This window comes from Ambystoma mexicanum, chromosome 13 (genome assembly GCF_040938575.1).
Source record: "Ambystoma mexicanum isolate Mex_15411 chromosome 13, UKY_AmexF1_1, whole genome shotgun sequence".
Lineage (NCBI taxonomy): Eukaryota > Metazoa > Chordata > Amphibia > Caudata > Ambystomatidae > Ambystoma > Ambystoma mexicanum.
Genome location: NC_090938.1, coordinates 711198760 through 711226317, shown reverse-complemented (window position 1 = coordinate 711226317; position 27558 = coordinate 711198760). Strand labels below are relative to the sequence as shown.

Here is a 27558-nt window from a genome sequence, read left to right as displayed (position 1 = left end):
GTTTCTGGAAGGGTGTGTGAACTCCTAGCGGTTATTGACTCAGAAGCACAGTTTATACTTGGAAAGAAATAAAGGTCGATTATGAGTGGGGTTTCGATACAGGAATGTAGTCAAGGGGCTAAAGCGAGAGTTAATCATTCTATTCTAACCACATTAAACAGGGGCTTGGTCATCCCTTCCTCCCCACCAGTCTCGCCATCAAGTTTTGGGAAGTTAATGTTGATATCCTGCTTGTGTTACATAGAATACTTAATTTAAAAAAAGGAAAAGTGAACCAGGGATAATTTATGCGGGGTTGGAGACCTGTTTTCCAGAGCCTCTGGAGGTGTACTTAAGGTATGTGTGTCAACTTCAGCAATCAAAAACAAACACAAAAACAAGGAGGGAAAGGTTTGCCATGCAGCAGACTCCCTTGGCTGCCTTACATCAACTGCTTTCAATCTATCCTTTTTCACAAAATTGCCTCTTATCAGTAACATTAACTGCAACAATTTTTCTCTGAATCATCCACACAGCAAGGAGCGATTTCTTATCCTCCGGGGAGTTCAGTGTTCGACGCAGAAGAAAGCAGATCCATGCCACATCTCCATAACTCCCAATCCTCCCCAAATTGGTCTGGTGGTTAGGTCGCACGCTACTTGCCTTTTAGCTGCATGATCTTTTCTTGCACATAGGTATGCAGTGTTGCAAAATCATGAAAATTCCTGCCCATTTCAGCACAAACGACACGGAGCTGGAGACTCTTGATTTCTGCAGCTCTGTGGACAAGAAAGCAATATTTCAGGTGACTGCATTTATATGCATATTTATTACTGTGAAGCACTAGAATAGATAGGAACTTCCATTAGGTACGGGCACAGGCCAGGCATTTGGCAACGCATTGTAGGTCTGCTTTGTGGTGAGTTTAGAGTTCAAACTCTAGACTTTCCATTGTCAGAAGAAAAATGAATTAGCTGAAGGCTCCAGAAGAGGGGCCCAGTTTTACTTGCACATGTTTCCCAAGAAGCCAATCTCATGGAAATTCTAGAGGAATTGAGTGTACATTTAATTTAGCTTAATTTAGCTAATAATTTCAAGTGTATTATTCAACCAACAGCAGATCTGTTGATCTATAAAAAACGCACCGTTTTCATTTTACTCCACTCAATATCGATGTTGCCCCCTTTATCTATTTTATTCCCAAAAAATGATCATGGACTATGGTCCTTCTAGAGGGGTTTTCCAGTTGTGTGATGTATACATTTCAAACGTTACATAACACTTTATGTAGGAAAAATGGAAATCATGACCGCTTTCATGAACGTTTAACAAATTGGACAAGCACCTGATCTGGCTACACCCTCAACACTCATGCCAAATTTGGTGAAGTTTAGTAAACCTTTTCATGTAGAAAAGGTTTAATGCAGAGGTTTACTTTGCATTGGCGTTTTCAAAGACCCATACAAAAAGCACACAAACTGGGGAAAAAAAGCACCAAAGTGAAGAATGAGCAGATGAAAATGCCCCAGCTCCACAGTGACATCAATATGAGCCAATGGAACAAAAGCACCAAAGGGAGGCACAAACAGAAGAAAACATCTGAAACACATTAACCCCTCGAGTGCAAAGGACGAGATTACTCACTCCACTTTGTGCCATCGCTGCAAAGCAAGGAAGCGATCGTACAAAACTAAAATACAACAGCCGGGCTATGTGAGGAGGAGGTGGTTCCTCCTCACGGCCCAGGGGTTGGATTTCCTTCAGTTTCACGTCAGCGTGCGTAATGCACGTTGATGTGAAACAAAGTAAAATGTTCAGCTGCAGCGGTGGCTGCAGCGGCAGAGAAGGTATGTTTTACCCTTTCCCTGCCTCGATCTCTGACATTTCTCTGCCGTTTTGATAAGAGGGAGGTGTTGTTGGAAAGGGGATACTCCCCTTTCCAACAACACCTTTCCTTGAAGCATTGATGGACGCGGATCACGCGCGCCCAGCAATGCCAATAAAGCGCCAGGGATATGGTTTTTAAGTTTGGGGGGAGCAGGCTGCTTACTAAGCAGACCCTCCCCCATCCCCTAAAGCATTGGCCATAACGTTTACCCCACCCTGGGGGCAGATGGGCACACCAATGTGCCCATCCCCCTAGGTAAGGGGCAAACAAAAACAAAAAAGTGTTTTGTATTTCGTGTTTTGGGTGGTTGAGGATTTGGGGGCACCCTAGACACAAGGTATTATGATAAATGAAAGGGGGCTGAGCCTCTCCCCCCCCACCCAAAATGGATGGGGGCATACCAAGTAGCCCTCCCTGGGGTCAGATTGGTAGGGTAGGCGGCCAATCTGCCCCCAGGAAGGAGTACATTTGTTGTAACTGGGGATAGGGGGGTCACTAAACCCCCAGGGATGGGTTATTTGAAAGGGGGGGAGGGGGAGTGGCCCTTTCCTCCCCTCCCGGCCCACCCCAAATGGATGGGCAATGTCATTTAGCCCTTCCTAGGGGCAGATTGCCCCAAAGAAGGGGCAGTCTGCTTTTCATGCGGGGTGGGAGTCACTAGACCACCAGGGATGGCTTGTATGAAAGGGGTAGAGGTGGCACACTCCCACTCCTGCCCCAAATGGATAGAGCAAGCAATGTAGCCCTCCCTGGGGGCAGTTTGGCCGTGTAATCTGCCTCTAGGAAGGGGTACAATTGTTTCTACTGGGGGTCGGGGGAGGGTCACTAGACAACCAGGGATGAGTGTGGCCAGGAATAGAAGGGTGCTGGCTGCTTTGCAAGACAACCAAGTGCATTGCTGGGTGTGGATCGCTGGATCTGCGCATAGCAATGGCACTACACATTGGTGTGGTGCTTACTTCCTGTGCACCTTTGCACAGGAAGTAAGCACCACACCAATGTGGGAAGAGAGCACCATAATAAGTGTGAATGTCACGCCGCCGCCAGCCCGCAAGTTCCGCTGGCGTCTTTGGAACGCCTGGCGCTGGCGACGCCATTAGAGTGTTCCGTTTCGGCTTTTCCTCCTTCCTGGTTAACGGTCCAGTCTTGTTCTGTTCTGCCTTGCTTCCCTATTTAGCCCCGCCTTCGCTTCCGGATCGGTGCATTGCAACTTTGCCTTTTCGGTTTGTTGCCGTGCTCTGTTCCGCTTGCTGCTGCATTGTTGCCGCTGCTTCCCTCTACGGGGTTGAGTTCTCTTGCTCTCCCCCTTTCTCTGAGTATTTTGCTGCTCACTTTCTCTTCCCCGCACGCACTTGCCTTTCTTTCCCTTTTCTTCTCCCGCGTTTTGCCCTGCACGGGTTCTTACCTTCTTTCTCGGCTCTCCCTGCTCTCTCTCCCGTTTCCCTTTCCACCTAGGCTTTGTTTTTTCTCTGCAGCGTTCCCGCTCCTCGGGCCGCGCTGCGCAGTGCTGGTCCCAGTGCCTTCCTTCACGGCACATTCTCTTCATCCTGCTGGCCAGGATTCATCCGACTGCTACACCCCCAAGACTTCCACGTCTTCAGAGAACGATCATCTGCCACATCACCTTTTGGTCTGTACCTTCCTGGGACTCCTTATTGCATCATACGGTCCACCAGAACCGGATCGAACCTTGTCGACCGGTTGTTCTTCTGCTTGAAGAGGTTTTTTTTAAGCTGTTGCTTTTTTCCCCCTCTTCGTTTGGTCTCTGCAGGAGAGAGGTCGCCGGTTTCCCTGTTTTACAGGGAATCAGTGTGGCTTCCTACCGCGGAAGACCATTTCTCTTCACAAAAAAGAAGAAAACTAAAAGAAATACCCGTCAACGTGAAATCTCTTCAGAAGAGACAGGTGAGGAGGAGGGGGAGGTGGACTTGGATATAATGGACATACAGCCGGCTACAGCCGAGTTTGACAGTGAATTGGGCGTTTTGAAGGCATGAACGTTGTGACTACCCCCGTTGCTCAGTAGCGCAAGCTGAAGATGGGAGCATGACAGTGTGATTTTTTGCTGGGCTGACACCGATAATAAATATGTTTTTTTCATTTTACAGGTCCAGTACAGTTCAAGCTTATCCTTGGTTATGCAAGTACTGAATGTGCGTTTTTTCAACATTGAATATTTTGCAGGGGGGCAGATTGTTAGTGGGGTGGGTGGGACTGGGGCAGGATTGTTGGTTGTGGGTGCTTGTGGGAGTTATTGTGGTGGACTGGGACACACTTGCAGGGTCAGTACCCCCATACCAGAACATTGCAGTTTGTCCAGATGGCCTAGTGACAAATTGCCCTCCCAGGGGCAAAGTATTTTTTTTTTGTGGTGGGGTTTCCATATGCCCATTGGCCTTATTCGCATTTCCAGTTTACCATTCCCTGGTGACAGATGACTGGTATGTCCCTTGTATCTGGCCCAATGAATACAAAGGTTTGCAGATAACCTGAAAGTTTGAATTGGTGGGCCGAGTACAGATAGCAATTTTTTTTTCCCTTTGCAGTTGTGGCTAGTCAAAAGCTTTAGCTGACTTATGTAAGTAGTACGAAATGTGCTTTTGTTATTATCCATTGTATTCGGGGGGTGGATGGTGGGTGGGACTGTGGCTGGAGTGTCAATGTTATGGGTGGGAATGGGTGGTGCGGAGGTAATGTGTTGAATAATGGGTGTACCCTGAATAGAGGATGCTGGCTGCTTTGTATGAAGAAAACCTTAGTAAACATAAAGACAACCACTTTCTGAAATATGTTTGTGCTAGTAATGCAGATGTTCATTTCTTCTGAGCATGCAATGCATACTTGGTATGGAGCTCTTTCCTTTTATTAGAATAATGGGTCGACAATCTCCAAGTCCAGCAGTGGTCCCTGTGAGCCCCGGCAGGATCCCCATCCTTTCCCAGGGGTCAAAGCTGTAACGCAGGCCACACAGACGTCCAGGACAGTCAGGGGTGATGTTGCTGGCCTTTGGCGCCCCTCTTTCATGTGGGTCGATATTTTGTCCCCCCTCCCGCCCAGTTCAGCGGTGGTCCCAGGGAGCCATGGCAGGGTCCCTATCCCTCCCAGGAAGGAAAACCTGTAGCGCAGGCCTGTCAGAACTCCAGGATGGTCGGGGTGATGTCCCCGGCCCCTGGTGCCTGTTCTCCATATTGGTGGACCATCCCCAAGTTCAGTGGCGGTCTCAGTGAGCCCCGGCAGGGTCCCCATCTTTTCCCAGGGGACAAAGGTGTAACGTAGGCCACCCAGAGGTCCAGAACAGTCGGGGGTGAGGTCCCTGGCCTTGGGTGCCCATCTCCCATGTGGGTCGACCGTCCTCCAGTGCAGCAGCGTTACAGCTTCTCCCTCTGAGGAGAGATGTGGCCCCTGCCGGGGGCTCTGAGAGACTGCTGCTGACCTTGGGGATGGTTGACCGACATGGGAGACAGGCGGCCAAGGCCAGGGACAGCATCCCTGGCTGTCCTGGATTTTTGGCCGAAGCTCTCACAATGAAAATGTCCAGAATTGTATCAATTTGTGATGATTGGTACACATTCTATCAGGGTGCCTATATTGACAGAACATACAATACACACTTGCTATGGAGCTCATTTCCTCTGTCAGAATAGTCACCCTGCCAAAATGTGTGCAAGGTATTGAACAGTTTTATTGTTTATGCTTGGGCTGTAGTGGAAAGGTAGGAAGCAGGTTGGACTGGTGTGATCCGCTGTTGGATAAGGTGTGGAAGATCTTGGGGCACTATGTGAATTGTATGGTGGTAATGAGTTACATTGTGTGGGGTGTAAAGAAGGCAAGTCGGTGGGTTCTGGGAGAATTATGCATATTGTACAGTGCCCTAAGCAATGCTAGGCATGGAGACTTCACTGAGCCTTAGTCTTCCTTTATGGTTGAATCTCACTCCCCTTTACCTTCCCCGATACCTCGGTATCACTGCAGTACGTGCAACCCTCCTTACCACCGTGCAGTAAAAACGGTGGTGTGAGGCTGGAAATGCATCGGAGGGACAGGGCCTCCGTATCCTTGTCCTTTACTGCTTTTTATCATGTGTTCTGTAATGTTTTCCGCGCAGGAGTTCATGTGGGACTCCTGGCGGTGCAGCTCTCTTTCTTTTGGTTTGGTGAACGGACCCGTGGGATACCCTTACGGCACCTATGGACGGGGGTACAACCCTGTGCCCCTAGTGTATGTTTTTGGGCACCTGTGGGTGGCCCACAGAGCAGGGTATGGGCTGGTGGCAGCTCCATGCTGAATTCGCAGGTGCGCGGAGTATCCTTCATTTTGGGATACCCCTGCCCTGCCATTGGGATCAGTTGATTCCTGATGGAAAACAAGATGACCCTGGTGGCCTCTTGCTTTCTATTACCCATTACCTAGTTTTACCAAAGTCCCGGGAAGCCCTGACTCTGTCCCTTCCCCCTGACTGGCTGTTGGGTGGAAATGCCATATATGGTGTTGTGAAGGCCCGGCCAGACTAGCTGGAGCCTTCCCGGTGATGTATGTTGTGGGTACCTCCTGTGGGTGGGACCTGGGTGAATAGAGTGTGTGACGAATATGCATTCTGTGTTGTGGGTGTCTAGTATCTGGTGGTTGACACAATGACTGAGACAACCCTGCCCGAAACCGGTATGAATGCAGCTTGTAGTGTTGAATGGCTCGGTAACTGTCCCACTACACATAACTTGTTTTGAGTGTCTGGAGAGAAGTGAATGGCCTGGATACCTCGTGTGCCCGATTGGCTGCCTGCCTGCATGAATGCCCGTAGTCGTGATTGGATGCTTGAGTGTGACCCAGCGGAATGAATGGGAGATCAACAGTATATCTGGGGACCTCTCACTGCTAGGAATCGTGTTCAGAAGCTGAAGTCCACTACGACGAGTAACTGGAGTAACTGATGCTGGACCTTGAAGCCCTGTTGGACGGGAAGAATTGCTGTTGCTCTCCTTCACAATCTGAAAGCTGCTGTGCCTCCAAGGACTGACCCAGAGAGGACCTGCTAAGGCGCCCTCTTCCCGAGCTACGAGGGACCATCGTGCACAGCTGATCTTTGCCAACGCTCCCTGGTAGACAGACCTTCGACAGGCTGCCGACCCGATACGGGGACTGCTGCGGAACTCCAAGGAGAAGCACTCGGACTGTTGTCCGCCACTGTCGACGACCGCCATCGCCGACCGGAGTCGCCGTGCTCCCGTTTGCCTAAGAACTTCAATTCATCGGACGCTCTCGTCTGCATCGTCACCCGCTTGTCTCCGGCTGTAGAAGGACCGACCGTCGACGCGCCAAGGAGCATCCACCGGTGGGTTTCCCGCCACCTAAAGACCACAGAGACGCCGATGACTCGACACCCTTGCTGGGCCACAATTCATCTTTTTGCGGTCCAGAACTATCATCACCGAGGTGCCCCGCACGCCTCTTCCTTGCAGGACGCCAACGCTCTGTCGTCGACGAGCACCGCTAGGAACGAAGCTGTCACTTCCTTGCCGCAGTTCAACCTGTTCACCATCGGACGTTCGACGACCCGTGACTCCCGCCTTAAAGGGAGGGCACTCAAGAAGGGCCGTCGATTCCCCGACACCGAACGCCAAGTACCCCGACACCTCTCGACGATCCGTGGTTCCCGCCTGAAAGGGAGTCACTCAAGAAGGATCGGTCGACGCATCGGAGAACACAGAACTGTGCCTCGTGGTAGGGGTCAGTATTCTGCCTACTGTTTCAACCATCTTGCGTTCCTTCCTATCTCTATTGCTGGTTTCCTCGTAATTACTGTGTGACATTTTAACCGTACAGTACAGTTGATGCACTTTAATGAGATTTGATAACATTAGTGGTACCACTTTAGAATTGTATATATTTATCATTATTGACTTCCGAGTACAAAGTGAGTTATTGTGATCGTGTACATACCTTTGAATATTAATGATATAAAGACTGTTTTCAGTAATACAGTGTGTGGCCATTCCTTTGTGGGGGTTCGGGGACTACACTGTACTTAAGAACCAGCCTGCATCACCTCCTGAGAAGCTAGGCCTTGATTGCTCGACCACGTACCAATAAGAGAGAATCTTGGCTGGGGTCCTCTGTGCCTCTCCTCTACCATATAGAGAGCGGAAGTACAGACATCCCCTACCAGTCTTTACAGGTGGGCCACAGGAACAGAAACTTTCACCGATTACAACTGTGCCATTGGCACAAGGTGACGTAATGTGTCCTTCACCTCTTTCCCTGAAAAGTATGTGCCAATTACGTAATGACCTACTGTTCTCTCACATGTGAAGTGCATGCAAGATTGGGGGTGGGGGCGGAGTGTGCGTCTGGGACTGTTGCAAGAGACCTGTGTTGAAGCACTTGCTGTGCCAATTGATAAACTGTACGTCTGGCTCTACTCATGTTAGTTTTTCATGTTTCCATTTCCTAGCGAGGATGAGGGTTGTATGGATTTTCGGGCACTCTCATCCGAGTGCAGCACATTTCAGAGGGTTATGCACATCTGGGTCTCAGAGGGATGGTGTGTCGGTGCACTGGTTTGGTGCCGGGGGGGAAAAAAGCGCCTTCACCAGCTCAGAGGAATCATCTGCGATGCCCAGGAAAAAGGAGAAGTTCCCCCTCCTTTCCTCATAGTGGTGTATCTGGAAGAAGTTATATGGCTTCTATGGGACGGAGAGGGCTATATGAGCTACTGATGGCTGAACTGGAGTGGATTTCATTAAGGTTCCCAAACACTGTGGTGGCTTGGTCGCAAATGATTCCCAGGAGGGATTGTAGAAGTCCTGGGAAGGAAAAGACCATCAACTCCTTGGTGAGGAAACAATGGCGAGCTTGCAAGAATGACCAAGGACAATGACAGAATTCAGACAATTAACCATGGCTTCAAAGGTAAACTGATGTTTCACAGAGACGGAGTGCACCTTCCTAAGAGGCATGGACGTTTTCATTCAGGACATTATGAACTTTGCCCAGATGTTATGTTGGGCAGGACATCCCAATAATTGATGGACTTACTGGGTTGTGTGGCCTGAAAATAAATTGATGACTAAATCTGTTGACAGTGAGACAGACTTCCTAACAATTGCTTACTATGTTTTGGTGGAATGTCAATGTATTCAATATGCTCAATGTGCTGCATATTTCTTTGCAAAACCTCACCACATTTAGCACCTTAATTCCATTTGCCGGCCCTTGGTCGTTCGGTCCTTGTGACCTTCAGACACAACCCTATGTGAATGAGCAGGGGGTTTTGTGGAAAGTATGCCAGCAAATGTCTTGAAGGGCCTGCCATGTACTTTCCTCCTCTTCACTTTCTACGGCCAGTGCGCCTCTGCCTTTTCACCTCACTCAATCACAAATGCATTGCAATGTTGCTTCTTCCCTATATTTCCCATCCACCTGCACCCCATGGGGGAGTGGAGGGTTCAACACACAGTGGCTGTCTTTGAATTGGTAGTGCGGGTTCCATCCTCTTCAACACACTTGTATTTGTGTAATGTATAGCTGAAGATGAAATCTTGCTTAGATGTTCTGTTCTCTTTGTTGTAGGTGCAACTGTATTGTAGCAGTCTAACCACTTGTAAAGTAAGCTGGTCCTTTGCATTTCACGCGAGTGTTAGCAAATTAGTACTCCTTTTTATTTAGCGTGCTGAGAGTACATCACATTGCAGAGGGCGGCTACAGTTTGTGAGCAGAGTCTGGGCATTTTGGCGTCATTTTGCATTCAATACCACTTACTGTACTAGTTTCCATACTTTGAGAAGCAAAGATACTTATTGTTTCAGTCTGTTCTTTGGGCAGTAAAGGGTTACATTGCAACAGGAGTCATGGCTTCTCATCAGAGGTCTAGTGAGGCAGCAAGGCACAAAACCGGATGTGGAATCTGAAACAATCTGTTCTGAGGGTGAGAAGGCAGTTGATTCGTGAAGTGAGTTTTCGGTTGAGGCGGGTGTCACCTCATCTGATGCACCTCTTCTCACAGTTCCCACACACACGTTACCTGCAAGGTTGAAGGAACATGCAGGACGTGCGAGGAAGGTGCCAGATCATGGCATGGCTGACGAGTCAGACTGGATGCCTCCAGCAATGGCTCAGCCTGTTGCGACACCTTTCACTGGAATATCAGGGTGCACAGAGAATACAGATGTTTTCAGCCTATTGACTTTTTCAACCTTTTTGTGGATGATGGGTTCATTTCAGATGTGGTTGAGCAAACTAATTTGTACGCTGTACAGTTCTTGAGGTCACAGGGTCCCACTCTCAAACCCCATTCCAGAGAACAATCTTGGTTTCCAACTTCCAATATTGAGATGAGAACATTTTGGGGTCTCGTTCTGCTCTTGGGAATATCGCCAAAGCCTTCCATCTCAATGTTCTGGTCTACTGAAGCAGTATTTACAACCCCTTTTTTTTCCCCAGCCACAAAGAGTAGAAATTGTTTCCAAGCACTGCAACGTATGTTGCATTTCAATGACAACTCGGCAGCATTACCCAGAACTGAACAAATTGTGATAGGCCATTTAAAATTCTGCCATTTCTGAAGCACTTTACTCAGTGATTTTCAGAGGTGTATGTTCCTAGCCAGAACATATCCATTGATGAATCATTGGTATTGTTCAAAAGGTCGGCTACTGTTCAAGCAATATATTTTGAACAAGAGAGCAGGATATGGATCAAGGTATACATGTTGTACGACGGTACCACTGGGTATGCCTACAACTTGAGTCTATACTGGAAAAGACTAGCATAAACCCTGCGGGCTGACCAGCCCATTTAGGGATAAGTGAGAAGATTGTTTGGGATCTTGCCACACCATTGTTCTACAATGGTCACCATTTGTAGGTGGACAATTTCTACACAGGAATACCACTCAAGGAATTATACAATGTGGGCACACTGGCATGCGGTAAAATCCATAGTAACCGCAAAGGCTTCACCAGACAACTTGTGTGTAACAAGCTGGACAAGGGAGCATGTATGGCGTTGCGGCGGGATGAACTGTTGGCAGTAAAATTCTGTGACAGAAGGGATGTGCACATGCCAAGTACTATTCATGATGAAAGTACTTACTTGTCACTTCACAAGCAGGCTCAGCAAGTGCAGAAGCCCAAGTGCATTCTGGACTACAACAGGTACATGGGTGGAGTAGATAAAGTAGACAAATTGCTTGAGCCATACCAGGCAGCACACAAGTCTTACATGTGGTACAGGAAGTTGGCCGTAGTCATTATACATGTAGGTACACAATGCTTATGTTGTATACTGTGCAGCTGCTCCACAAAACAAACATTTTTGAACTTTGAAAAAGAAGTTGTAAAATCACAGACCATTATCCATGTACAAACTCCCTCCTTTCCAGAAGTAGCAGATGTGGCCAGATTGAAAGGGTGTCACTGTTCTGATTATGTTCCTGCCATACCCATGAAGACCACCATACAGAAAATGTAAGGTGTGTACAAAACAAGGAAGGAGGAGGGATATTCCAGTGTACTGTCCTCAATGCCCTTCCATGCCAGCCATCTGCCTACAGCCTTGTTTTCTTTTGTATCATACACAGGAAAAGTATTGGGAGATCTAGTGATTTCCTGGAATGCCCATCATTCCTAGAAAGGGGCCCATAGGCTCTCAATTCATGCAAGCCTTACAAAGGAACACCACTCCTGCTCCCTGCACTGGAGGCTTGCCTTCAATAAAAATGCAACACAATTCCGACTCACTTCACTTTAGCGTGCCTTGACGAGCATTGCTAGTCCTGCTCCCTCCACTTCAGGCCTGCCTTGGAAAGGCATGCCACTCCGGCACCTTTCACTTGAGGCCTGCCTTAGAAAGAAACATCAGTCCAGCTCCCTCCACTCGAGGGGTGCCTTGGACAAGAAGGGACCACCATTCTGGCCCACTCCCTTTGGCGTGCTTTGTCAAGCAATGCTAGCCCTGCTCCTTCCACTTCAGGCCTGCCTTAGAAAGGCACGCTACTCCGGCACCTTCCACTTGAGGCCTGACTTAGAAAGGTATGCCTAGCTCCCTCTGCTAGAGGCGTGACTTGCAAAAGAACCCGATTCAGACTCCTTCCACTCGAGGCGCGCATTGGAGAAGAAGGGAACACCATTCTGGTTCACTCCCCTTTGGCGTGCCTTGGCAAGGCATGCTAGTGCAGCTCCCTCCACTTGAAGCCTGCCTTAGAAAGAAACATCAGTCAAGCTCCCTCCGACTGAGGCGTACATTGGAAAGGAATGCGATTCCGGCTCCTTTCACTTGAGGCTTGCCTTACAAAGAAACATCAGTCCAGCTACCTCCACTCAAGGCGTGCCATGGACAAGAAGGGAACACCATTCTGGTACACTCCCCTTTGGCGTGCCTTGGCAAGCAAGGCTAGTCGTGCTCCTTCCACTCAAGGCGTGCCTTGGAAAGGACTGATTCAGGTTCCTCCACTTGAGGGGTGCTTTAGAAAGGAACACCAGTCCGTTTCCCTCCACTCGGGAGTGTCTTTCAAAATTTGTAAACACCACTTTGGCTCCCTCCTTTGAGGGCTAAGTGTCATGAAAGTGGTACCTGGACACCATCTATCTGGCAGTGGTGTCTTGTGTAAATCGTACCACCCTGCCTTTTTTTTTTCCTTTCTAACTATCGTAATGGTCATGTTTTGTGTGACTGAAATGTCTTCTGTTAGAATAACTAAGATAAGATTGATGTGAGAGTGAGGTAAAGCTGCGTTTTACATGTAGATGTGATTTCTGTGAATGCACTTTGCCATCACTGCAGCAATGATTAGCATGTTAGTGGATGTGTATTTAGTGTGTGTACATTTGCAGATCTGGATGGTTCAACATGATTGGTGAATGCTGCCATACTTGCTATGCACGTACTTGAAGCTGCTGTCAAAGACATCGCCTGGAGGCCAGGTAGCCAAGTGAGCGGATGTCCACTTGCTATCCATGTGCAGAAACAGTTGGTGTCGCATATCAACTGTGTCTGCATTCACATGTCACGTGGAACCAACCATATCTGCACACTTGCAGCAAGTGGACATCTCACATGGGAACCTTATCTCCAGGCGATATCTTTCACACCAACTTCATGTACTTGCATTTGAACTGTGCCTGCATTCAAATGGCATGCAAGTACATGAAGATGGTGTGAAAGATATCGCCTGAAGACAAGGTTGCAATGTGAGCGGATGTCCACTTGCTATAAGTGTGCAGATATGTTTGCTGTGGAGCTAGTGATTTGGTAGAGGTGCGACTGCTGAAATGGATGCCTACTGACTGCAGACACAAAAGTTGTATGAATGGCCAGTAAAACGGTTGGTGCCTTGACACAGCTTTGCTGCTCACAGGAACTTTGTTCCTTGTGCTAAATCCAACCCTGCCTGTCCTGTTGCACTGAACTGTCTGTATGAGGAGAGTGAGCAAAGGAGCCTGTGAATGGGCTTGGAGAGGAAAAACAAGGTGGCAGTGGGTACTACACAGTGATTCTTGTAACCCCAGAGCACTTGGCATATGGACGATTTACCCATTTTTGCCCATGTGAGGACACCCAAGCATACGAGGTCTGGCTTTCATTAAGACATATGTGGAAACCTGGGAAGTTAGGACAAATGTTGTTGGCGGCGTGTTTTGGTAGTTTCCCAGTGGCAAATGACTGAAAAATGAGTTTTTTGTCCCCTTAATTTCCAAAGCTTGTGGGTAATAAAATCTAGGGTGATTCACTGAAGTCAGACCCTGTGGATTCTCATGGGTGCTTTTCAAAAATACATGGCATTACCTTTTGTACCTTTGTGGCGACGACACCCCAGGCCCAAATCTGTAGGTTAGATACAAGAGCACATTCCTGCAAAGTCTGTTCTCCCGAAACACTTGGGGTTACCAGTGGTTTTGCCTTTTCCCCCCCTCTATGCCCAGGTAGGTGCACCCGCACATGTGAGGTACCGTTTCCGTCAGGACAACTGTGGGCACGCGGGAAGGTAGTACATGTGTTTGGCGGCGTGTTTCAGTGGTTTCCAGGTGAGAAGTGTCTGAAAATTTAGTTTTTTTCACTAAATCTCTGACTTTGATGGTGCTTGTGGGTAATAAATTCTAGGGCAATTCGCGCAAAGTCAGACTTCTGGATTCCCGCAGGTGTCTTTTCAGAAATGCATGGAGTTCCTAGGTTTTCCTTGGTGGCTGCAACACCCAGGACCAAATCTGTTGGTTGTCCACAAAGCCAAATCCAGTCTTCCCCAGGACATTTGATGTACAAGTGGTTTGGACTTCTCCCGTTGCACCCAGGTAGGTGCACCCCCACACGGGAGGTACCATTTTTGTCGGGACACCTGTGGGAATGTGCGAAGGTAGGACATTAGTCGTTTTCTCTTGGTTATCATACATTTGCTACTGCACTTTGTTACACAACCATTTAATTTCCCAAATGTAATCTACATTTAGTCGCTGCTTTAGGCACTGTACGCTTTTGTAACCTGCACAAGTCACCTGCCCTTCAAAAGGTCTGCCTGTGCTCTTTCGAAATATTGTAAGCATGCCATTGTTCACCACATTTATTTTCCTTATTTACACATGCCAAGTACGTCTGTTTAGGCCGTCAGTTTTTGGCATGTGGTATTGCTTGTTTTGTGAAACGTTACAAGAAATGTGTGCTTTCCTAACTAAAGAGTCGGGGGAATGTAGCAGGGCATTGCTTTTCTCAATATTCAGAGAAGCCATTACTTTACAGGTCCAACCATGTCCAGCACATTTTTTTCCTGTCCTTTTTCCAATTTTTCCCCAAACTGTGGGAATTTTAACTACATAGTTGTTGCCTGACCTGTGCAAATCATCCCTTCCTAAACTTGGAATTTCGTCTACTTTTCAGAAATGTATGCCTTTCTGTCTTCCCATTCAGCCCACTATGCCAAGCCCGCTGCTAACAAAGAAACTCTTACGTTCAATCCTAACCCAAAAGAAAGTTAGGCCCAAGGAAAAAGGAGGCGGAAAGGATTGCTAGAGCAAAGAACATCCCAAGAAAGGAGCAAAGCATTGCCCCCGAAGGAGATTGGAGTCTGCTCCAAGGGAACACTTCAAGCAACATCAACATGGGAAAACACTTTAAAAAGGAGACCCCAAGAGAAGGAAGCCTTCCCAGTGGGGATATTCCACTTGGGGTGTTCTAGATCACAGCCCCAGTCATTGTTCGCTCCCGCCATGTGGACAGGCAGAGGAACATTTTTTGACTAAATGCTGAAGCATAGTGGGAGGCCCTGTATAGTGGGAGAAATGTTGGGTTGAGTTGCGCCTTGGTAATATTTGGAAATTATCATTTTTTTTCTCAAAAAGATAAGTTATGGATTATTGGGGATGATTGTGATATGATTGGTAAAAGTTTGTAATTAACTACATGCCTCATTTTTAAAAAAATTTAAACGGTTGATACCATGCTTTCCTCACAAAATGCTCGATTCTAGGCTGGTGGCACGGCACCAGGAGGAGGAAAGAATCCTGCAGAGTGCGGCTGAAACCAAGTTCCAGAGAAGGAGCTGAAGCACCGGCCCAATGGCAAGAGAAAAACCTGTGCACAGGAAGGCAGAGGCATTGGTCCGAGAAAGCAGAAATCATGGTCCATATAAGGAAGGCCTGGTAAGCAGGCGGCAAAAGCCCTTGTCCAAAAGAAAGTGGAAGCTGCCAACTAGCAAGAAGCTGAAGATTTCGGCAGAGAAGTAGTTAAAGCCCTGACTAGGGACATCAGAAGCAGTCACCCAGGAGGAACCCGAAACTCTAGCTTCACAGGAAACTAAACCCCAACCCCAAGAGCATGCAGTAACCCATAGCTTGAAAGAAGTCTGGGAAAAAGAGAAAGAAAAACCACCAGCAATCTAAAAGGTAGAGGGCTTGACCCAAAGGAAGACACCTACTCCATAAAATGGATGGTCTTGACCCAGATATGAGAGTCGAGAGGATCCAACAGTCTCAAATGAAATCTGTGGCAGTTGGCACAAGGATCCTACTCATGATTTGGACAGGTCACAGGATACCCTTAAGGAGAACATAGAATGCTCTACATCTCCCCGATGCCCAGTAGGCACAAGTCACTAAAAACAAGATTCTTCAAGACCCAAAGGGAAAATGGTTTGGGGGGGGGGGGGGTTATGTCAAGGGGGAGACCTAGGGGAAACTCCATGGTACCTGGAAACTTGTAGATCCAACTTTATTGGGATTGTCACAGGATGGACTAGGAGCCCTCAACTACTATCTCACATCATCCCGCACTTACCCGATGGGCGTCAGACTGCTCTCTTGACAGGGGATGCCTATGCCCACGCACTAACCTATTGCCTCCCCTACAGGCACCCTGGAACCCCCCCCAGCCCTGGGGGACCATAGCATTTACTCCCCCGCACCACCTCTTTTCTCTGCATTTGCACCATGTTCCCGGTTCCCTTCCCTTCCCATTTGCCTTGTGGCGCATTGAAACACTGTCTTGTTGTACAAGTGCCTTATAATTAATAAATCTGGGTGAGGGCCACAAGGTGGAAAGGGGAATATGGGATGAAATCCTGTGGGCTGGGGAAGTAGCATGCAGCCCCAAAGAGCATGCTGGACCAAAGGTTTCCAAGAGGAGACAGCGACAGAGACCCCCATAGGATGGGAGACTGACAAGCAACTGAATGTAGTTTTTACATTTTAAATCCAATTACGGTTTCGATACATTCATCACCCTGGCAACGCTCCCATAAAAAGGTATTGTAACTCATTTGGAGGTGTTGCACAGGTTGCAGGATACCTGAAAATACATTGGTGCACCACCTGAATACGTTTAATAGAAAGACCTGCATTTCTCACACAAGGGTCAGACTAGATATGAATGATGTTACAATGTGCATTCCAAAGTGAAAAAACTGACATATCAGGAAACCCTCCCTCAGCCTAACCAGATTGCCCGACTAGCACACACAATTGGGTTGAAGACGGGCCCAGAGTGAGCAGGCAACCGAAAGAGGGCTGTAAGAATAGGGAGAAGAACACACATCCAAGCTGCTTATAGACCACAAGACCCCTGATCACATGGAGACAACTAGGAAGCAGCAGAGACCATATAGTAGAGGTGCAATTCCTATACACAAACACCAAGGAGGACAGATAAGCCTTTAAAAGGCAACAAGACCAGTCAGTTTTACTCAAGCCTTAGAGGAGCTGGAAGGATGATAGCACCCTGGAGACCCAATGCCATGCGACAAGGACAGTGGAGACCAGGAAGGAGGAGAGAGTTTTGAGTAAGGTGGAAGCACGAATTAAGGGAGGGAGATTATTTTTAGGGATATAGCATGTGAAGTTAAGAGAAGGGGAGCACAATTTGCGTGGGATAAGAGGGAGGTATGGCTTGCTAGAAAGAAGTTTGAGTGCCATCACTTTAGAGAGGAGCGTGAACAGCACCATCTGGAAGGAAGAGAAGAATATTGGGCAAAAGGACAACATCTAGGTGGAGAAGTCGGTTGTGGCGAGAAAGAGAAGAACTCATAGGAGGATTAAAGCGAGAATGAGATGCTATCAGAGGAAGGATTGTTGGAAGAAAAATAAAAGGCTACCCTTGGAAGCAGGAAGAAGGGACTGAAGAACAAGAGAAGGATATGGAGCTGGATCATCTGAGGCCAAGGGAAAGAATGAGACCACCTCTCTTGGGTAGCAAGTACAGGAAGGTTCCAAGGAACCACGATGGTCGGGGAAAAAGTACTAAGGCGGGTGGAGCAACACTATGGCAGGAGTACACCAGGGGACAGGAAGGACAGCTCAGTAGTAGTCTGTATGGTAAGGGATAAAGAGAGAACCTCAAGGAGGAGCAAGAGGCGGAAGGTGCAAAGCCAAACACCCCCCACAAGCACTAACCTTGAACCAAGCCTGGCAGAAGGTCATTGCCAACCTGCATGAGGCGTGTCCCCCTCACCCCCACAAAAACTAAAAAAAGGGAGTCAGCAGGGGAACCCTGAACATCTGTCCAAGAGCCGTGGGCCTGTGGCTGGAGAAATCCTACACCCCCCAAGCCAAGGGTTGGAGGAGTAGACAACCCCTAAGGGTCCAACACAGGGAGCAGTGACAACAACCACCTTGAGGAGACGTTTTGATTTGCACCTTTGTATTTTGTTGGGCTATATCTCAACTATCTAATAATTTGCACCAGTTACCTAGCCTGGATTGCTTGACTGGTTCTCAGGAACTTTGGGGAGTGCGATTGAACATTTTTGACAGACTCCCTTTGGAGCTAGAGGGGAGGACCCTATTCTGTTCATTGTAAGAAGGGCTAGTCCCTTTCCTTGCATTACAACCTCAAGCTTGGTGGAAAGACATTGAGCCTCATTAGATGTTTGCCGGAAACAAGGGTACAGGTAAGCACCCTTGTATCCAGACCGGCAAACTACGCGTTTGCCTGCTGTGGCCACTGTGCCCGACAGGTCAGACCCTGCCGGGCACAGCTACCACGGTAGGCAAACTTCACGAAAGCGCTGGTACCACTGGCAACGGTGCCATCACTTCTGTGTCCCCACTCCCATAGAGTCCTATGTGACTATGGGAATATGGGAATGGGGACTTACATTTTACCGAAGCCTGACTTCCCAGGCCACCAGGAAGTCAGGTGCCAATAAAATATTACGAGTCTGGCGGCAACATGCCGGTAGCACCAGTAGGGTTACCGCCGGACTCTTGAGGCCCATTGACAATTATTATGACACTAGCAAGTGCTTTGTTACCATCCTGACACATTGTTTTAATCGATACACAAAGAGCATTACAATTAAACTATATTCTGGGACAGTGTCAGATATGGAACACAATGACATGCTGATGTTGTACCAGCCTCTCATACAGCCTCTTCCTTCCAACCATGAGCACCTGGCACAGATGCATATAGCAACATGGTCATTAGAGCGTTCAAAAACTTGCAGGGCGCTTTACTTACATAAGGAAAAAAAGATTTTAAATCTGGTGCCAAAACAATACATTTTCACTTTTTAAAATCAGCAGGTATTCTGTACAGGCCATGAGAAAAAACTGCAAAGGATGAATCACAAAGGATCTTGCAGCTGTTCATGACAGTACTTTGGGATGTGTAAAAATGTTTTGCTTTTTAAAAGACTGGGCTAGCAGATCTAGACAGTTTTGCTCACTGTAGTGACTACTGTACTCCTAGTCCCCTTTTCTCTAAATTTTGGGACATTACATCCTATGTGACGGGACCAGAGCTTTTTGTGGCACCATACAAAAACAAAATGCAGGAACAGTGCATGCGCAACCACAGGTTGCCTCCGCAAGCGGCTTCTGACTGAAAGCCATGTCATTTTAGTGGGATGGCGGGTGGATGTGGACTTTGGACTAGGCGTACAGGAATCACCGTGGGAAGTAACTCTTACTGCAGTGCTATGTACCATCCAGGTTCCTCCATACATTTGGGAGCGTCACAGGCACATAACTTCATATGGGTGGAAGATCCTACTCACAATGTAGCTGAAGAGGTTCTTAAGGACTGCCTGTTGTAACGAATCGCAAGAATGTGTCCCTTCTCCCCAAGGGGGAGACACCCCTGTGAGGCTAGGGAGGTGAACCCGCTCTGCAATCCCCCCGCAAGGGATGGCGGCAGGTGGCAACTCATCAGGAGAGACTCCCCTTTGGGGACAAGGACTCCCATTCTGATGCAACTCCCTAAAATCCATAATCATAATATCTCTGAAAACATTTATCATGGAACCATGCATTAACAAGAAACCAGCATCTATTATGGTCATACAGAAACTCAAAATATCTTTGTAAATGGAATATCCCATTGCGCTGGGATGAAGAAAATCGAGAGCAATAATGAGAGACCCAGACGTACGCCAGGGAAGTCCCAGGCATACATCATACAGACGAAGGGAGGAGACTGGCAGAAGAAGCCAGCGGGTGTCAAAGGGCTGATGCTGCCCGTTACTGAGAGAAACAGACGCGGTGGCTTGTCTAAAGAGAAGGAGAAAGTCGCTCTGCATCTCCATGGAGAGAGAAGGAAGAGAAATAGACGCAGTCTTAGCGATACAAGAGATTTGGACACGTAGCGTTGCATGTCTAATGGAGACCGTGAAATGGATACCGATGTGCAGCGTCTTACCTGGGGTAAGTCAAGGGAAACAGAAGGACAGAGTCCTGGAGTGTTGAAGGAGAAAAATACCAAAGGTGGTGGTGTGACCATGAAAGCCTTATGGTCATCCTGAACATCAAAAGAGAAACCTGACAATTTAGAGAAGCAACCCCAAACCACAAGAGGTCCAGATGACATGAACCCATTAATTGTAATGTTAAGAGGATTTAAAAAAAAAAAATGATATATATATATATATATATATATATATATATATATATATATATATATATATATATATATATATATATATATATATATATATATATATATATATATTTTGTATAAACCTTCGCACTAGGCATAAAAAAAAAGACATGCATGTTTAAAATGCACATAAAAGATAATCCATCATTATAACATTTAATCAGCATACCGCTCAAGCATATTGTGATGCAGAAAAAAAAAAATAGAATATAAAACAGATATAAATCTAAAAGCATTCAAAACAATTGGTTCAACCTGAGCTCTTCCAAGAGTTGCCAGTACACAGAACTATGCTGACAATTATTTTCTAGAAAGATTTCTAAGATGCAATGAATTACGCCACCGCCCATCCCAAAGACCTACCGTTATGCAACCACAAAGAGTTGATTTTCGCTAGTGCCAACTTCCACACAGAACGCGCAGTTGCAGCAATGACCAATGATTCCGTGGAGAATATTGTGCTCCAAAGTTGGTTGGGGAATTGGCAATCAATTTGTTTTAGCAAATTGCCATAACTTTTTACATACTGTTCTCACAACTCAGGGCATTTCTAGTAGAGTGTGCAGACAACTTTCTAGTGTCAGCCCACAGACGGCAGAATCTTGCATCCCGGGGGATTCCGTGCCATGCCGCCAAGTGCTCAAAAGGTGGGTAAATTCCCAAGCGCAAGTATATTCAAAAGCGCCTCAGGAGTTCTGCAAGTCAGTGCAGTGTCGATCAGGATAAAAGCCTTGAACAACATACTCAATATGGTCTAACCAATTAAACTTAGATGGCAACAATTCTAAACCATAAAGGATACCTGGGACCACACTAGTCCTGTATATCTCCAAGCAAGCTGCTATGTTGGGTCTCCCTTTCTGAGCAGTGACTTATTTTTTTATTATTTTTTATTTTTAGAAGCACCCACTTTCTAGTTTATTGATTACAAAAGTTACATTAAAAAAAGATAGTGTTCAGCAGACTTATTGGGCTACCAGATATAGATACGAATTAACCACTTCAAGGGGATCCTCGCTCAATTTCCAACTGAAGCTGGGACAGGAGTTCGTTTTCTTGCCCAATATCAATATCTTGGCCTTTTTAAGGTTGATTAGCATTTCATTCCTGGTGGCATAGCTGAGTAGAGCCTCGAATGAGTGCTGGAGGCCAATTGGTGTTGGATCTAGTAAGATGGTGTCATTGGCATATGCCAAACGAGGAACGCTTTCTATGCAAATGAATGGTGGAAAGTTTCGACAGGAGTGAACTGTGTCATCCATGTCAGCAACATACAGGTTATTAAGCAAGGGTGCTAGTACGCAACCCTGTTTCAAGATCCAATGTGTCCCGTCAAGGTGTGCAGCTTGTCCCACCTGTGCCAGTCGCACCAATGCTGATGTATTGGAATTTAAAGACTTTTCAGATAGAGAAGATGAGTCTATGTCCCACTGGACAGGTTTATCCCAGAGGAGAGTGCACGAGACGCGGTTGAACGCTGGTGCGTAATCTATGTAACAGATGAATAAGTTACTTGCCGATGGGAACGTTCATTCAACTGGATGTTCCTCCCACGTAGTCCTCATCTTATGATCTTTCCATATCCAGCTTTGGCTGCTTCAGAAATGTTTTCCAGCAGAGGGTGCTGCGTGTCGATGCCATGGATGGTATAAAGCGCGCACAGCGACAGTTGGCTTCAGTTCCGTTTTTAAAAGCATGTATAGGATAACCCACACCTGACAGTTACTTGTCCTGAAAGATCAAAGACTGCAATCACATGGAAAATGTTACTGCAGGGCAGGTTCGGAGGGGCAGTGAGGAACACATGGAAGGAACATAGTCAAAAGAATGTTACCATGGGTAAGTAACTTGTTCTTCGAATGGATTGTGTCCTCCCACATATTCCTCATTTTATGATGATGATCTCCCAAAGCATTGCAAGTATTCCTGGAGGAGGGAGTCTGAGTTTTCAGGCTCATAATAATTTAGGAGTTCCTTCATACGTCTGTGTGCACAGAGCGTACCACTGCCTTTCCAAATAAACCTTCTCGGCTTGAGTCCAGATTATAATGTTTGTTAAATGTGTGTACTGACGGCATGTGGCAGCCCCACAAATATCCCTAATATCCTTAATTGGGACACCCCTCTAATGCAGAGGAGGTAGCTATGCCCCTGGTTGAATGAGCTCCAAGACCCTCCGGGGGATGTTTTCCTGCTAATCAGTAGCATTTAGTTACTCCCAAGATAATCCATCTTGAAAAGGTTTGTTTTGAAACGGCCATACCCAACTTGCAGCCCGTGTAACCTACAAAAAGTTGGTCATCGTGTCGTATCTTGGACATCCTGGAGATTTAAAATGTTAGTGCATGCCTTGGATCAAGCCTGTGTAATCTCTCGTCTTCCTTTCCAGGATGAGGAGGAGGATAGAATTATCTTTCGAGTTAAATGGAACTCAGACACAATCTTAGGCAAGAAGGTTGGTCTCACCTCAAGGACTACCTTAGCTTTATAGAAGATTGTATAAGGCGGCTTGCAGGACAGGTATGGATAGGCTCAAAAAGGAGCACACATTAGAAATATCAATGCTAGGTTGAGGTCCCAACTTGGGACTTGGAATGGGACTGGGGGAAATGTATCCCTCAGTCCTTTTAAGAATTGTATTACTGGAGAATCTTGAAGGATACCTCTTCAGGAGTACTTCGAAATGGAGAGCGCTGCGAGATGCCCCTTGATTGTACCGACCGGGGGCCCCAGGTTGGCCAGGTGTAATAAGAATGATAACACCATAGGTGTACTGCATGTAAACAGATCTTCATTCTTATCACTACAACAGCAAAATGTGTTCCAACGGTACAAGGACTTTGTTGCTGGCCTTCTTCCCGAAAGCAAAATCTCCATACCGTTTCCGGGAGGTCCCAATCCTTGTATCCCAACCTCTCAGAAACCATGCGTGAAGGTATAGTGTCTTGACCGCTGGATGGAGAACACAACCCTCTTGAGAGAAGGTCCTCTTTGTGGGAGACTTATTGGAGGAAAGCTGGACATGTCTAGAAGGTCCCGGTAACATGTCCTCCTGACCCAATCTGGAGGGATTAGGATCATGGATTTCCCAAACTTTCTCAACCTCCTGATGACTTGAGAAATGGCGGTGATTGGAGGAAACGCATACAGGAGTGGAAATTCCCAGTCCACTGCAAACGTGTCTCCTAGAGCTCCTCTTAGGGAAAATTCCCTTGAGCAGTACCTTTCGCACTTCCAGTTGACACTGGTCGCGAACAGATTCACGAGAGGTTCCCCAAAGGACAAGGATCTCTTGAAGGACTTCCTGAGCTAGTTCACACTTGTGGGAGAGTGCTCTGCCTGCTTATAGCATCTACCATCGTGTTCTCTCTGGCAAGGTGAACTGCTGATCGGAGATTGCTTATTGAATTGCCCAGAACCAGAGCTGCATTGCCTCTCTGCACCTCTCTTGTTGAGGTAATATATGGCCACCGTGTTGTCCGGCATTCTCAGGACATTCTTCCCCCGCACAGAGGACAGAAAGGCCTTCAGCACTAGTCTGATTGACCTCTGCGCCAACAGGTTGATATGTAGTTTGGACTCCGATGGAGACTAGCGACTGCTTATAGGCCGTTGGTATGTGCTCCCCACCCTGTGAGCGAGGCGTCCGTTACTACCTTTATCTCTGGACATGGTTGCCAAAAAGGTTCTCCCTTCAAAATGCTGTCCTCCTAGGCCCACCACAGGAGATCCTGAGCAACTCTGCTTGTGACCTGAAGGAGATCCGACATCCTTCCTGAGAATAGAGACCATTGAGTTCTGAGAGCCCACTGGAGGGATCTCATTCGCGGGCGCGCCTCTGGCACCAGAAAAATGCAGGATGCCATGAGGCCGAGCTACCTTAAAGTCGAAGGCTGGGAGACTCTGGGCACTCTGGAATTTGGTGACCATCTGCAGAAAGTCTGAGCCCTCACCTCTGGTGCCGAGGCTTTTCCCAGGGATGCATCTAGGACTGCTCCAAAGAATAGGAGCTTTTGAGATGGTATCATGTGAGACTTCTTGAAGTTGAGGAAGAAGCTTAGTCTGTGAAGGGAGTGACCGGTGGAGCCGAGATGTTCCAGGACCTGTTCGGGGGAACTGGCCCTGAGCAGCCAATCGTCCAGGGAGGGGTAGATGTTAACCCCCCCCTCTCCTGAGACTCGCTGCCACCACTGCCTTCAACTTGCTGAAAACCCTCGGGCGGAGGTCAGCCCAAATGGCAGAACTTGAAACGGATATCAATAACCACCAACAGCGATCCTAAGGTACCTTCTGTGCGTGTGATGGATGGGCACATGAAAGTAAGCATTTTGAAGGTCCAATAATACCATCCAGTGCCGAAGCTGGAGGGCCTCAAGGATCTGAGAAAGGGTAACCATCTTAAACTTGTCCTTCCTGAGGAACGTATTCAAGTCTCTTAAGTCCAAAATGGGATTCAATCCTTCGTGCTTTTTTGGAATTAAAAAAGTATGGGGAATACCAACCCTTATTACTCTCTGCTACAGATTCTATAGCACTTTTCCCTAGCAGGGTTAATATTTTTTGCATAAGTAGCTGATCTGGAAGTTTGAAAAAGCCGTTTCCCGGTGGGTGACAGGCGTTTTAGAAGGGGAAGGCAGTAACCCTGGTCAACTGTTTCCAATGCCCATGCATCTTAAGTAATGTCCTGCCACTCTTTCAGATGCAGTGACAGTCTGCCTCCCACTGGGCTCTTGTGAACTAAGCCCTCAGAGAGGTTTAGATGCGGCTGGAGCAGTGGCAGATGGTAAAGCAGCCGCTGCCTGGGTGGTTCTAGTACCTCTTCCCCATCCACCAAGGGGAAATCTTTTCTGACCTGCGATTGGACAGTCCTCGCCCCTTCCAACTGAGGAGTAAAAGCGAAAGGACCTACCCCTCCAAGGTGTGCCGGTGGGGCAGTTCTGTGGCGGTCTAAAATCAGCAGCAAGCGACTTTGCTGCCGCTTTAGAGGTCTAATTTCTCCAGGCTCTTGTCAGCCTTTCTACCAAATAAATGTGTACCGTCAAAGGGCATGTTAAGCAATCTGGACTGCACATCTGGAGCAAACCAGACAAACCTGCGCATAACTACTAGGTGCCATGGACCTGCTGATGCGGTCCGCAGTGTCGAGACCTGTCTAGAGGGAGTCGCACATTGCATCTTTCCCATCCTTGACTAGATTTAAAAATCGGTCCCTTTTCTTCCCTTGGCGGATATGATCAGCCGGCATTTCTACACATTCCCAAATAGTGTGAGTGAATCTGTCCAATGTGCACTTAGAATTTGCTGACTTTAGGGCCATACTTCTCGCAGAGAAAACTTTCTTGGCCAAAGCGCTGTAATGCTTGTTATCTCGGATTGGGGGAATAGTTGGGTATGCGTTCTGTTTAGAGGTTGATGTGGCAGCTTGCACCACTAAACTTTCAGGAGTGGGATGCTTAGTTGGTTCCATGTGTCAAATCGCTGCAAAAATGGCTGTGGACACAAAATATTGCGGCAAAAAGGCAGTGGTTTTGCTGCCGCAATCCATGTAAACGATGAAGGGGATACCCATGCAACCCCTAGACCCATACCATTTAAGCGGAGCGTGGGACACCCCCACAACCCCTGCTCCCCTTAAATGGTGTAATGGAGTACACCTTTAACAGTTCAAACCACAGCATTTTTGCCGTGATTGTTTGTACAGGTGACATTTTTGCTGCGATTTTATCACTGCAAACCGCTTAGTCAAGTAACTAGGGTCACTACTGGACGCCCTATAGTTGGATGTCAATTTTTTATTCACTGCCAGAATCAATTCTGTAGTCTCCCAATTTGAACTTACTCTGCTTTGTAATGCCACATGAAAAGGACGAACAGGCTCCTCCAGGGGTCCCTTATCTAGTATGTCAGCGAGATCATCCTGTTCGTATATTGGTGTTGGTCTTTTCCACCCCATATATTCTACAACCCTGGACATTAACTGTCCATAAGACCCTTTAGCATGGTCAGTAGGGTCTGGTCTCCCAAACTCTAATTCTGGGGACGTATCTAGTCCACTTGCATTCTGCAAGGACTCCAGTACATTTTTTTAGCCTCGATTCCTCGGAGATCAAAGGCTCAGGAACTACAGGTGTTTCATACTGGAGACCACAAAGTTGTGAATCATCTGAAGAATGTTCTACTTCCTCATAAATTGGTAAAGTGTATATATATTTTCTGTGACCCTCTAAGGTGTCGGTGGCGTCGAAATCGTCGACACAGTCGATGTCGAGGACCTGTCACGGTCCGATGAGTCTCGGCACTGATGACATCAATGACTTCTTTCTCAAGGAAGTTATGTCTCGACTCACTGGATCCTTCGGTCACTCTTGAGGAGATATTTCTTTGCCTTCCAGGCCCGAAGGCCCACAGTTTTTGGCCTCATGTTTTTTCTTGTTGAGTTTTTCGACCTGGGCATGGCTTTCGTGAGTTTTAGGGGTCAAGGCAGAATTCTCAAAAACTTGCATCATTTTAAATATGAACTTCTCCCACTCAGCCGGAGAGGCCGATTTCATCAGGCATGAAACCTGTTCTGGGGAGGAACTCTACGTCAAAGACGGCGACCTATGGTGACTTTTCCTCGATCGTCGTGAAGAGGACGAATGTCGAGAACCACTGCGTGATCTCGACCTTGGTCTTTTCATGAGGAGAAAAATGTCTCCACTCGTCTGAAGACACTTGTTGACTGGGTCAAAGGGCATTTACCCTTTATAAGCCTATACCCTTTACGGGGGCTTTCAATCAAAGTCTGATCATAATACAGACACTTGATCTGAATCACCCAATGGGCCTCAGATTAGATGGAGCTCAACTCGATTTTCTTCAGACATGGCTCGGGAACGGAGATCAAGAGGAAAAGTCAATAAGACATGGAAAACTAACAGTGATTCTCTCCTCATGTCCACCGGCAGCACAGACCATAGGGCTATGGTGTGCTCTACTGTAGTTAGATCTCCAGTCTTCCAATAATGATGCACAGCGGGTGACAAACCTCAGTTTCACAGTCCACTTATACCACAGACTGCCAACTCAGCATCCAATTCGGTACTGTAATTTCTTTAATATGTTAACTCCTCCTCTTCCTCCGTCAGGCTGCTACAGTGTTGCCTGCAAGACAAGACTCCAATTACTGAAACACTTGTGTATAGATGCATTATAAATGCCATATCATATCACTCCAAGACTACTACAGACTGCCAACACAGTGTCCGACTCAAGATACTTTAATGATCAAACCAAGGTAAGTGCATGGAAGTCGTTATGAGACTACTCTTACTCATCGCAGTAAAGATAAAGAACCACAT

At 47.2% G+C, this 27558-nt stretch overlaps 1 protein-coding gene across 2 annotated transcripts in view; it reads right to left on the bottom strand.

The window, feature by feature from the left end:
* Positions 1 to 27558, bottom strand: part of LOC138521767 (E3 ubiquitin-protein ligase TRIM39-like) — a 519559-nt gene that overhangs the window by 217582 nt on the left and 274419 nt on the right. For both annotated transcript variants that reach the window (XM_069634833.1, XM_069634834.1), the window contains exon 5: positions 643 to 758. In XM_069634833.1, coding sequence (XP_069490934.1) covers positions 643 to 758 — 116 coding nt within the window. The remainder of the gene's footprint in view (positions 1 to 642; positions 759 to 27558) is intronic.